At 41.0% G+C, this 12581-nt stretch overlaps 1 protein-coding gene across 1 annotated transcript in view; it reads right to left on the bottom strand.

Moving 5' to 3' along the window:
* LOC124864225 (voltage-dependent T-type calcium channel subunit alpha-1H-like) overlaps positions 1 to 12581 on the bottom strand; it is a 220033-nt gene that overhangs the window by 46340 nt on the left and 161112 nt on the right. The window contains exons 13-18 of the mRNA XM_047358911.1: positions 11221 to 11372; positions 10905 to 11090; positions 9457 to 9574; positions 4938 to 5093; positions 1736 to 1823; positions 1346 to 1629 (exon numbers count right to left, since the gene is read on the bottom strand). Coding sequence (XP_047214867.1) covers positions 1346 to 1629; positions 1736 to 1823; positions 4938 to 5093; positions 9457 to 9574; positions 10905 to 11090; positions 11221 to 11372 — 984 coding nt within the window. The remainder of the gene's footprint in view (positions 1 to 1345; positions 1630 to 1735; positions 1824 to 4937; positions 5094 to 9456; positions 9575 to 10904; positions 11091 to 11220; positions 11373 to 12581) is intronic.

The following is a 12581-nucleotide window of genomic DNA, read 5'->3' as shown; positions in this document are numbered from 1 at the left end:
CTCATCCACATTCAGGGCTGCACTGTGCCTGAGGCCCCGCAGAGTTTTAGGTTTTAGGACTCCTCCTGGGACATGAGTGTGGATGAGCTGAAGGCATTTTTAGCACTAGTTTATGTCCGTGGAGTGAAAGGAGGGCATAACATTGAGCTGTCCAGCTTTTTGTCAGATTAGTAAAACGTTTTTTTTTTTTTTAAATGTACTCTCTACTCTGTGTTATTTTTCAATACTATTTATAAATAATAATAAAACATAATAGGTTTTGATCAAATACTATTAGTAATCCTTGTCAAAACCATAATTTTATAGCGTGCCAGAAAACCTTTAGCATTCTGACCAATGGAATCTGATGACGCCATGACCGCCCTCGCATCCAGAATGCACACTGTCAAATTAACGGGCTTTGGAGTTCTAGTAGTGTTAGAATTACAGGAGTCCTAGTGTTAAAACAGCAAATGAATAAATAAATTTTAAAAAAGTATTAACATTCCAGACAATGCACTGTATGAAGCATAGAACATTGCAACACTGTCCGTGCCATATGTTTTGCTGCACACTACAGGTCAGCTGCCTGAAAGCAGACTGCTACACAATTCAATTAAAACAATCTCTCTGTTTCAAAACATTTTACACTTGTTAATGTAACTCTGTTTTAAAGCTACAGTTTGTTCATTATGAGCATCAGCTGACTGCAGGCTGTCTACCTGGAAAGAATAATAACTAGCTAATATCAGCTTGTTATACTCCTACTGTTATACTATAAGGAACATAACAGACAATTGGTGTAATATTCTGCACAGAAATAACTTGAAAGGTACAACTCAATTTTGGTCAGGTTATAAATATTTGTGTAAAATATTGTCTACAGTGGGTTGGAAAATAAAGTTATTTTAGAGTAACAAAGCTCTTGCTTCCTAAGGTTACAATGTAACACGTGTGGACCAAAAACAGCAGAGGAGACTTAAATGATGGGGATTCAGTCCGGCTCTTCTATGCTTTGGGGACCAATTTGCTGACATAGCTAATATAGTTTGTGTCCACTCATTCATGGTTGATTCCCTCTGCTGTTGCCACAATCACGCTACCCATCAGGAAGATTTTTGCCGGAAAACCTCTGACCACTATTTTTTTTTTTAAGGTAAATGGAACATCTTTTGAGGGAACAGTGTTTCAAAATCCTGCATAGCATGATGGCTTAAGACCTGATTAAACCATCAGATTTTCTTTGAATTCATTTGAATGTCTTTGAGTTCCTTTTAACAACCTTATTAAGTTAAATTCTTCAACAAAAGAACCGAAAATATTTATTTTACTCTTATTACATCAGTAAAAAGTTGAAATAACTTACTAGAGAATGCTGGTCATAGGCTGATGGATCCATGGATGTTAAGCTTCCACGCCGAGACCCCACATGACCACTCGCTGTCTCAGAAACACCCAACCCAGCTTCTCCATTATGAGATATCCCTTCTCTGTACATGAGTTCCTCTCCTAAGATGGACTCGGGCCCTAGAGAGCTCTTAGGCGTTGGCATGGGAGTGGCTGCTGTGTGCATTATAATGGGAGGAGCCATCATGCCACGAGGGTCAATATGACCATTGGCTGTCATCATCAGAGAGTACATCTTAAGCTCTATGGAGCAGAGAGAAAGAAATTACTACTATTATTATATATTTTTAAATAAACCAACTTCAATAAATGAAAATAGTGCACATAATGTTTCAGATGTTTTATTTACCTGTGTCTCTGAGCTGTTCAACTTTTTCGTCCTCATCAAAATTGTCAGATTTCTTTTCATCATCTGACTCTGATCGATTGGCTTCACCCTATAAGACACAGAAATGTACATACAAATAAACCCTTGTTTGAGTTGCCAACATTTATTTTTATTTTTATCATGATGTACAAAAAACCCAGAGCCTTTTGTATTTTTTTGACAAAGACACAGAACAAGATATGTTTTTTTCACCTTTATTTCCAGTTTAAACAAAGTGTATCCAGTGGCCTCCAGGTTATTGTTACCACATAAAACTGTGTAAAACAAATCTGAAAATAAATTTTAGTAGTAAAGTCTCAAACTTAAATATTTGTTGACATTCCCAGAAGTTGAGTTTTTAAAAGTAGGAACTTTTTCCAGGAACAATAGCTTTCATGGGAGGGAATACTTTTTGAATTGGGTTGTGTTGTAGTTGCAGTTTTGTGGTTGGAGGACAGAGAACATTTCATACTGGGTAAACATTCACAGCACTTTTTTTCAGTCATCTCCCAGTTTAAAATCATGTTTACTGTTAAATCTAAACTCCACAAAAGTATTCTTTGTATTATTGTTTTTAGTTAGTTTGCAAATGCAACATTTAATGTTAAATATCACTGTTTTATACTGCTTATATTCAAATACATAAAGAAATCAGCTTTATCACCTTTATGGGGGTATACATTAAATTAATGTAGCGTGCTGCTGTGGGTCATGTGATTCAGGGGAGGGATTAAGGTTAGATTTAATATTCTTTGGTAATCATTTTAATTAGCTTGTTTAGCATTGTTCTGTGGGGTTTGATCTGTTTGTGTGTTAAAAAAAGCCATCAAATCACCATATGGTGGTTAATTCCTGATTAAAACTAAGAGCCCACTTCTCTCCAAGTAGTCATTTGGTTCTATGCTACATTGGCATCAGAAGTGGGATGAATTCTGCGAAGAATACATAGAGAGATTGAAGAACTGCAGGGTCTTATTGCTGAAGACTTGCGGTGCTTGGAGGTGCTGACTGGTAAAACACTAAAGCCACCGGGCAGGGATTCCTAAAGGGCCGAAGAATCGTCAAAGCCTGACTCAAGGGAAAACCCCCCACACTGCCGGGGAAAACTGCTGCTGAGCCCCGCTCACCACCAAGAGATGACACCGCCATGCAGTGGGAGAACACCGCTGCCAAACCCCACCCAATTTCAAAGAATGATGGTGCCAGACCATGAGACAACACGAGAAGGAGAAGTTGTTGCTGCCACAAAGAGGACCCCATCATCCAGATGAGGGCATAACCTCTCTGTAGCCTATCCCAAATTAGGTCTGGATTGCTGTGTCATTCTGCAGCTGGAGCAATGTAGAAACAGGCATTCCACCTGGCTCTGGCACTGTAAGGGGGAGCAACAGGACATCCAGGGCCTGATCAGCCTCCCCAGGTGGAGGGTGAGAGGTTAGAAATATAATTCCATAATTCCCAGGGGCTTGCCTTCCAATGGTTCCTGAGGGGCTCACACCTGAGTGACCACTTCAGCATGTCCTCCTGCAACCATGCATATAAAGATGCAAAGGAAGCAGAGATGGTGCTCCTCCCACAGCAGAGAGCCAATATTCTGAGTGCCTGTTTGGCTGAGCCAGAGAAAGAGGACGAGCCAGAGGAAGAGGAAGAACCAGATGGCCTCTGTCAGGACAGTCCCACCAAGACCCAGCTATGCATGGGGTCTGTCTGCTGTCATCGATGTGGCAAACCAGGGCACATGGCGCAGAACTATCCAGCACCAGTCCCAAAGGCTGGGTCATCTGCCAGGAAACGCCCCAGGCTGGTGTAAAGAGGGGAAAACCATTTCAGTCCCCAATGCCCATCCGAGGACAATGTGTGGTGGTTAGCTGGACTGGTCACTCAAGGGGACTGCAGCTGGACTCTCTGCTGGACAGAAGGCCGGGGGCTAGTTGATGTAGGATCCAGCATTTCCCTAGTGTGACCAAGCACCCTCCCAAGCACCTGGACTTCCTCTCGAAGACCTGGCTTCCAACTGCTACACAGCTAACAACAGTGACTGGTAAAAAGGCAAAGATGCAGGTGAAGAAGATGTTGAGAAACAATATTCAATGCAAGGGGTGGGATCATATGTTCTGGCTGGCACCTATCCATCCTAGGACTGGATTCCCTGACCAACACGGGGGCAATAGTGGGCTTCACCAAGTCAGTCCTTTCCCTGGACACTCTGACAGAATCCCTACAGATGGGCCTACAGGAGAAACCGAGGCAGCTGTAGTTGTCAGCAAACTCTGGAAAAAGGTGGTGGAGGTGCTCCAGACCTACAACTTCAAGATCCAGCATCAGCCAGGGAAGCAGCGCAGGTACTGTGATGCACTCTCTTGACATCCATGTGCTACTGCAGCAGGAAAGGTCTGACAAGGCGAGGACAGTGGTCGCAGCAGACCAGATGAGCCAAGGAGAGGTTGAACATCTCCTGTTTAACACTAAATGTCTCTTCGAGTTGCAAGAAGTCGATCTGTCCTTGTCACTGGTCAGGACCTGACTTGCAGAGAAACAGCGCCTTGAGTGGCCAGGAGTATTGTCCGTGGGCCCAGATATAAAGATTTACCACCCCCAATGGGGCAACTTTGAGGTCCATGACAGCCTACTGTACAGAAGGGGGCATGCCCTCGGACGCGTGATCCAGGTGTCTTTAGCTCACCACCACAAAGTCCAGAGGAGTGGGGTTCGGCGGGGGCCAGACATTTAGGGATCTCCAGGGCCCGTTACTGACAAAGCCCCTTTACATACTGAGGCGATGGTTCTACTGCACTGGCTGTCATTGGGATGTAGAGCTGTATGCAGCACCATCTGGTGGGGGCACAGATTAAGCAAGTCAGGGTGGACACACAAGCTTCACAGGGACCAGGGTTACAATTTCGAGTCCCGGGTCTTCAATTAAGTGAGCCGGCTGCTTGGAGTGAAGCTGCACCTTAGAGTCCTTAACGTCCTCTGTTCCAGCTTCGTCAGCCAGAACACCGGCAGGACTGCATGCTGAATGATAGGAGTGTCAGTAATGACTAGTCTTTCAGGTGGGGGGGGTGGGGGGTGATTTGACATCTAAGAACAGCCACTGTGCCTTATAGAAAGCTATTTATACTGCACAATCAATGAGATATAGTTTAACATATCACACCACCTAAGACCAACACATCATTCTCACCTCAGCCTGGAAGCCTTCGACCAAGATCGCAACCAATAAATTGAAGAGCACATAATTGCCAAATGTCATGAGAGCAACGAAGTAGAGAGCCGCCCATGGAGAGGTAGAAGCCATGCCGTTATACAGCACCACGTTCCAGTCCTCCTGGGTAAGGATCTGGAAGGTGGATAAAAACACAGACACAGAGATTTAGGCATGACAAAGGAGAGAAGGAGGGGAAGTGAAGGGAATAGGTAAATGAAAGCAGAAATAAAAGAGGACAGAAGGAATTGGAGGTTTAGAAGATGTGTAATTAAAAGGCAAGGAGTAGTAAGATGAAAGAAAAGTAGCATGAGCCGATATGTTAACCAGCACAGAAATTGATGATATGCTTTATAAAGCCCAGTAATGAGCTTCTTATATGAGCACAATAATTTAATTTAAAAAACCTACTGGACTATAAGTCCATAAATGGAAGTACCTGGATGTAAACGTCAGTGTTTCTGTGCCTGCAGTAAGATAAATATGACTGATAGAAGATTTTAAATCTACGTACAGCATTCATGTAGATTAGCTCAGCCCACTCATTTACCAATCTGGGCAAAAGGCAGTCCCTCTGTGCTGTTTTTGTGAACTACAATATGCAATTCTGCACAGATCTGTGTTTGTTATGCTTGCATGCCTTGATGATATAATAGTAAAATAATAATATAGTAAAATAATATAGTAAAATGTACAAAGTATGGAGCGAGTGGAACTTTTCACATGACAGTTAGCTCTGCATAAAATGCTTCTTCAGCACCAAAGAGAGTCCACTGCATTGTGTGTGCTGCCCTTTTGCTGACTCATCTTGTGTGGAAAAAAATGGATCTAGAGCAATTGAACAATATCTCCACAGGGAAGTGAAGCAAAAAATAGAAATCCTGGTGAGGGAAAGAAGCTACGTGCAATTAGACAAACTTTCTGCATTTTAAAGTCAGCTTGGGGCAATTACACATAAACATCAGTGCACTTTAAAGTTGTATTGGCATCTAGTTTGATTTGATTTTGTATGCCCTAGTAAATCTTTGGGGTAAATAAGATGAAAATACATACAATGCTAAAAAAATAAAGGGAACACTTAAACAGCAAAATATAACTCCAAGTAAATCAAACTTCTGTGAAATCAAACTGTCCACTTAGGAAGCAACACTGATTGACAATCAATTTCACATGATGCTGTGCAAATGGAATAGAAAACAGGGGGAAATCTTTGGCGATTAGCAAGACACATTCAATACAGGAGTGGTTCTGCAGGTGGGGCCACAGACCACTTCTCAGTACTGATGCTTTCTGGCTGACGTTTTGGTCACTTTTGAATGTTGGTGGTGCTTTCACACTCGTGGTAGCATGAGACGGACTCTACAACCCACACAAGTGGCTCAGGTAGTGCAGCTCATCCAGGATGACACATCAATGCGAGCTGTGGCAAGATTTTATGGTGTGTCTGTCAGCGTGGTGTCCAGAGCCTGGAGGCGCTACCAGGAGACAGGCCAGTACACCAGGAGATGTGGAGGAGGTCGTAGGAGGGCAACAACCCAGCAGCAGGACTGCTACCTCCGCCTTTGTGCAAGGAGGAACAGTAGGAGCACTGCCAGAGCCCTGCAAAATGACCTCCAGCAGGCCACAAATGTCCATGTGTCTGCACAAACGGTTAGAAACCGACTCCATGAGGATGGTATGAGGGCCCGACGTCCACAAATGGTGGTTGTGCTCACAGCCAAACACCGTGCAGGATTCTTGGCATTTGACTTAGAACACCAGGATTGGCTAATTCGCCACTGGCGCCCTGTGCTCTTCACAAATGAAAGCAGGTTCACACTGAGCACATGTGACAGACGTGACAGAGTCTGGACACACCGTGGAGAGCAATCTGCTGCCTGCAACATCCTTCAGCATGACCAGTTTGGCAGTGGGTCAGTAATGGTGTGGGGTGGCATTTCTTTGGAGGGCTGCACGGCCCTCCATGGGCTCGCCAGAGGTAGCCTGACTGCCATTAGGTACTGAGATGAGATCCTCAGACCCCTTGTGAGACCATATGCTGGTGCGGTTAGCCCTGGGTTCCTCCTAATGCAGGACAATGCTAGACCTCATGTTGCTGGAGTGTGTCAGCAGTTCCTGCAAGATGAAGACATTGAAGCTATGGACTGGCCTGCCTGTTCCCCAGACCTGAATCCGATTGAGCACATCTGGGACATCATGTCTCGCTCCATCCACCAATGTCACGTTGTACCACCGACTGTCCAGGAGTTGGCGGATGCTTTAGTCCAGGTCTCAGAGGAGATCCCTCAGGAGACCATCCACCGTCTCATCAGGAGCATGCCCAGGCGTTGTATGGAGGTCATACAGACACGTGGAGGCCACACACAATACTGAGCCTCATTTTGACTTGTTTTAAGGACATTACATCAACGTTGGATCAGCCTCTAGTGTGTTTTTCCACTTTAATGTTGTGTGTGACTCCAAGTCCAGGCCTCCATTGGTTAATAAATTTGATTTCCATTGATGATTTTTGGGTGATTTTGTTGTCAGCACATTCAACTTTGTACAGAACAAAGTATTCAATGAGAATATTTCATTCATTCAGATCTAGGATGTGTTATTTGAGTGTTCCCTTTATTTTTTTGAGCAGTGTATAAGCATACCATTGTTCTAGTTTATTTCTTGAGTGTATACTGTGCAAAAAATCATTTTTGTTTTTTTATGACTATGAAAAAAACAGCATCATGTTTAAAAAACGTATTTCAAATAAGTAGTTGGCAAACCAATTAGATCATTTTATTTAAATAGCAGAACTTCAAACAGTCACAAGAAGATTCAAAGTGGAAAAGGTTGCCTTGAATGCTTAACTATACAGCTAAAGCCAGATATGTGCATACACTAGATAAAAAGACACATTATTTTCTCAAAGTCTGATAAATCAGACAAAGTTTTTTTCTGTGTAAGGTCACCTAGGATTATCAAAGTTTTTTCTATTTACCAATAACATAAGAAAGAGAACATTTCAGTAAATTGTACTAAGTCAGAACTTATAAACACAAAGATTTACACACCGTTAAACAATTAGGCAAAGTCCAGACGATGATGCCTTGGCTTTTATGCTTCTGATATGCTACTTCACAACAACTGAGAACAAAAGCAAAAAATCTTGGCTAAGCTGGTAAAAGAGTGTCATTATCCACAGTGACCGAGTCCTGTTCAAACTCAGAGAAGAAGCAGTGATTACTTCATAATATAGCCCTTACAGTTTGAAAATGCTCTCAGGGACAAATAACTTAATAGTATTTCGTCATGTATTGTAATGGAACCAAAATTAGGGTGTTTGGCCTTAATGATAATAATGATGATAATGTTACACTTGTAAGAAAAATGAAACCTAAGAGTATCAAAATCCAAAGTGTAAAGTACAGTGGTGGAAGCATCATAATTGTCTTGTGCTTTGCAGCAGAAGGGACTGGTGGCTTAAGGACAGCAAAGTCAAATCTTTGTAGAGGCAATCCACAAAAGTCTTGGTGTAGGTCCCCATAGAAAATTTGTTAACAAAGCGGAAAAGGCTTGGGTGAGCAAGAGACCTGCCTTAGTTACACTAGGTCAGTTTGAGTAAAATTTCCAGCAAACTATTGTGAGAAGCTTGTGAGAGGAAACCCAAAACACATGACAAAGACAACATGTTAAAAGGCAATTCCAGAAAACACCAAGGAAATGGGGCTGCATGGTGGCGCAGTTGGTAGCACTGTTGCCTTGCAGCAAGAAGGTCCTGGGTTTGATTCCCGGCCAGGGGTCTTTCTACATGGAGTTTGCATGTTCTCCCCGTGCATGCGTGGGTTTTCACCGGGTACTCCGGCTTCCTCCCACAGTCCAAAGACATGCCTGTTAGGTTAATTGGTCACTCTCAATTGCTCTTAGGTGTATGAATGAGTGTGGTTGTTTGTGTGTTGCCCTGTGATGGACTGGTGACCTGTCCAGGGTGTACCCTGCCTCTTGCCCATAGACTGCTGGAGATAGGCACCAGCTCCCCCGTGACCCACTATGGAATAAGCAGTAGAAAGTTACTGATTGACTGACCAAGGAAATGTAAAACTTTGAAAGTGAAGAAAAAAAAATCTAACCTGCTCATTAATCTGGCATTTAATAGAAATAATTCTGGGAAACATAAATTATTTTAGTAATCATAAAACTGAAGACATTTAATCTGAATTAATGTCAGACAATGAGAAACAAAAGGTTGTATGTCTTTTTTATAGTGTATGTAAATATCTGGTTTTATCTCTGCGAAAAACAAAAATCATGTCTGCTTAGTCCTACGGGGATCAGTAATCAGTGTAGTTAATTTAATCTGTGGCTAATAATACTTGTAACTCGACTTTAGGTGTGGATTGCATGGACAATTATGAAGTCTAAATGTTGATGAGGATGGTAAAAATTATATTCAGAAAAAGTAAAAAAAAAACAACAAAGACTAGTAAAGTAAAAATTCGGACAGGAGAAGTGACAAACTCACCTGGAATACCGTGACAATTGCCCAGAGTAAGGAGTCAAAGTTTTTGCGGTCAGGAATGGTATCCCCGTTCTCCATTCTTAGATTGAATTTACATCCAAAAAGATGCATGCCAAGTATACTGCAAAAACACAAGAAAAATCCTGTGATGACCATTTGAATGCACAGGAACAGACAAAGTTGATGGCACCCTTAGCAAAGATATGTACAAAGAATATATAATATATGAATGTAATAAAAATAAATTAATCTTTATTTGCTGTAGAGCAATCTCACATTGAAAATATCCCATGTCAAATAAAAACCGTTTTGAACAATATCACTGTTGGCACAATTATTGGTGCCCCTGACAGTCCCTTTGAATTAACTTTATAAATTAACCCTTATACATTGATAAGACTGACTGACTGACTGACATTGATAAGACTTTATAGAAACTTCCAACGGAGGCTTATTTCTTTTGGCACTTGTCACTAGGTTAGATGAATACCCATATTTATCTTGTCACGACACAGAGTAAGCAGCATGGGAAGAGCAGAAAACAAATCCTCCAAACCTCATTGTTAGAGTATTGCAGCAAAACAAGACCTTACCTTAGGGTCACCAACTCTCCCAAGCAGCCATTTAGCATATCAACTGGTTGTTACGGATGCATTCCAGGCAAAAAAGCCTTTTCTCTCCTATCCTCACAAGTGTAAAATATGGAATTTTCTAAACTTCTCTGGGACTTTAACTGAAACCATATCCATGTTGTCAGATGAGACTAAGACTAAGCTTTTCAGTAATTCTGAAGGGATTCTGAATGATCTAGACTTATGGTTCTCAAACGGTGGTACCAAGTACCCCTGGTGGTACTTGGTACCACCTTTAATGGTAGTCTTTGGCAATCTTTGGCATTGTCATTTGCAAGGTAAATGTAAACATATTTTTTGTGCAGTAATGGATGACAGTTAACAATTAACAACTGCTGTTGGCTACTTATACTCAGTTTTATTTACAACAGTTCAAAGCTTGGATCTGGGACTGATGGCCAACCAAACTTAACCATGTACTAGTGACAAATCTGAAAGCTATGGGATTTCCTTATTGAAAAGACCAGGCCCCCCCTTCTACTTGCTAATGGCAACACACATGTTGTTCTTCCAAACACTGTACCTCCTGAAAGATAAGATATTGGTGTCATAGATACCAATAATTGTGCCTTCAGTAATTTTGCTAAAAAGCACTGGAGGTGGTATTTTTTTGATAAATATTTTTTAAATAAATGTAGTCAATATTGTCAGTGTCAAATTGTGATACAGCAGTAAAATATGCCTTTGACATATTTTTACCAAAGGTGCTAGCATATTTGTCCATGTCTCAATGTGTTCACAGGATGAAAACATTGACATCATTTTATTTAAAAAAAATGAAAACAAGCAGGAGGTTCAGCGGATTTTCCATTTTTGAACCTGAAAGTGAAGATGAAAAGCATCAGCAGCATGCAGAAGGTGGCCACATTGTCCATGGTCTTCATCAGAACCACCAGCTGCCTCCTCAAGGCAGGTAGGAAGCGTACAAGCTTCAGCACACGCAACAGACGAAATGTCCGCAGGACTGACAACCCTCCATCCGCTTGACCGATTATCTCCCACACACTGAGAAACATAAACAAAAAAAACAGCACATGTCTGAAATAAGCAAGTAAACAATTTTCTAAAGTTTAATATTTTTTTTAAAATCTTAGTTTTTTGTAGTTAATAGAAAATTATTCTAAAGCAACCATACCTTATGATGACGATGATGCTGTCGAATATGTTGTAAGGGTTTCTGATGTATCCAAACAAACCAAAAGCAAGAAGCATGAAGCCCATCTCCAGCACAAACATGCTGGTAAAAACAATATTACTAATCTCCAACACATCAGTCAGTTCCTCGGGCTGGAGGGAGAAAAACAGGAGCGAGATTTAAAGAGAAAAGACGAGTCACGAGAAGAAACTGAAATGCGCATAATGGAAAACAAATAAAAGAAGCAAATCTCTACTCTGTTATCTCTGAACTTTAAAACCTCTGTTGCCCTTGTGCCCTGACCTGAGGCATCATCAATCAAGCACAGAGTCGCAGTCAGGCCCAATCAATCAAAGGGGACTAATTGTGTCAATATATCAATGCTGATCTACTTCGCTTACCTCACAATATGTGCAATCCAGTAAAGATTTAAGTGAGCCCCCTCCTGCTCCTCATAAAGCATGTATTCAATTCTTTTATGAAAAATGCAGCAATTTCTTTGCTCTGCTGACTGTATTATAGGACCACATCTACGGCTTGAATTGAAAAGATGTGACATAGACTCTAGCAAGTAGTGTTAAAAAAGTTTTTACACTGTTGCATTAGGTAAATGCTTTCATACACACATTTAACAACACTTCAATGCAAGTGAAAACCCTGCATCTTTACATTGTGATAATAAATCAGTGAATAAATTAAATTAATAAAAGTAGACGTTAGACGTTTCCAAAATCCTTAAACCTTTTTTTCTTTTTCTCTTTATTGATGCCTCAAACACAAAAAGATTTGACATATTAATAGCTATATCTGCAGCAAGAAAATACATTTTACCTAACACACAAGATGTTTAGTGAAAGTAAGATTATAGACGAATATGGTTCTTGTTTTTTAAAAGCCAATTGTAAAAAAGCACAAGCAAGATCCCAGAGATAACTAAGCCAATAAGTATGCCAAATATGAGGGGTGACAAACAGAAAAGGTTTACTTTAATGATACCTATCTATGCAGCAGAGATTATCACAAGTCATTTCTCCAAGTCCAAGTCTTTTGCTCTAGTTCCAAGTCAAGTCTCTATTGACTGAAATTATCATTTTCATTTTAGTCATTTAACAGTCAGCGATACAGAGATGGTCGAAATGCTTGAGAGAGATGACAAAGCGTTTGTATACTTTTTGTAGGGAGATGATTAACTGAAACTGCATTTAAAAATGTGAAATTATCACTGAGTTATATCAAATTAGAGAAAGCATCCTATCAGCTCAGGGTTGAAGGTCCTTCAGCATTGGACCCTTGTAACTTTAATCACTCCAGCACTCCCAGAAACACAAAATGTTTATTTATTTTTTTTATAAAGAAATTAT

Source organism: Girardinichthys multiradiatus, chromosome Y, assembly GCF_021462225.1.
Source record: "Girardinichthys multiradiatus isolate DD_20200921_A chromosome Y, DD_fGirMul_XY1, whole genome shotgun sequence".
Classification (NCBI taxonomy): domain Eukaryota; kingdom Metazoa; phylum Chordata; class Actinopteri; order Cyprinodontiformes; family Goodeidae; genus Girardinichthys; species Girardinichthys multiradiatus.
Note: the sequence above shows the minus strand (reverse complement) of the source record. Positions and strands in the feature narration are given on the sequence as shown.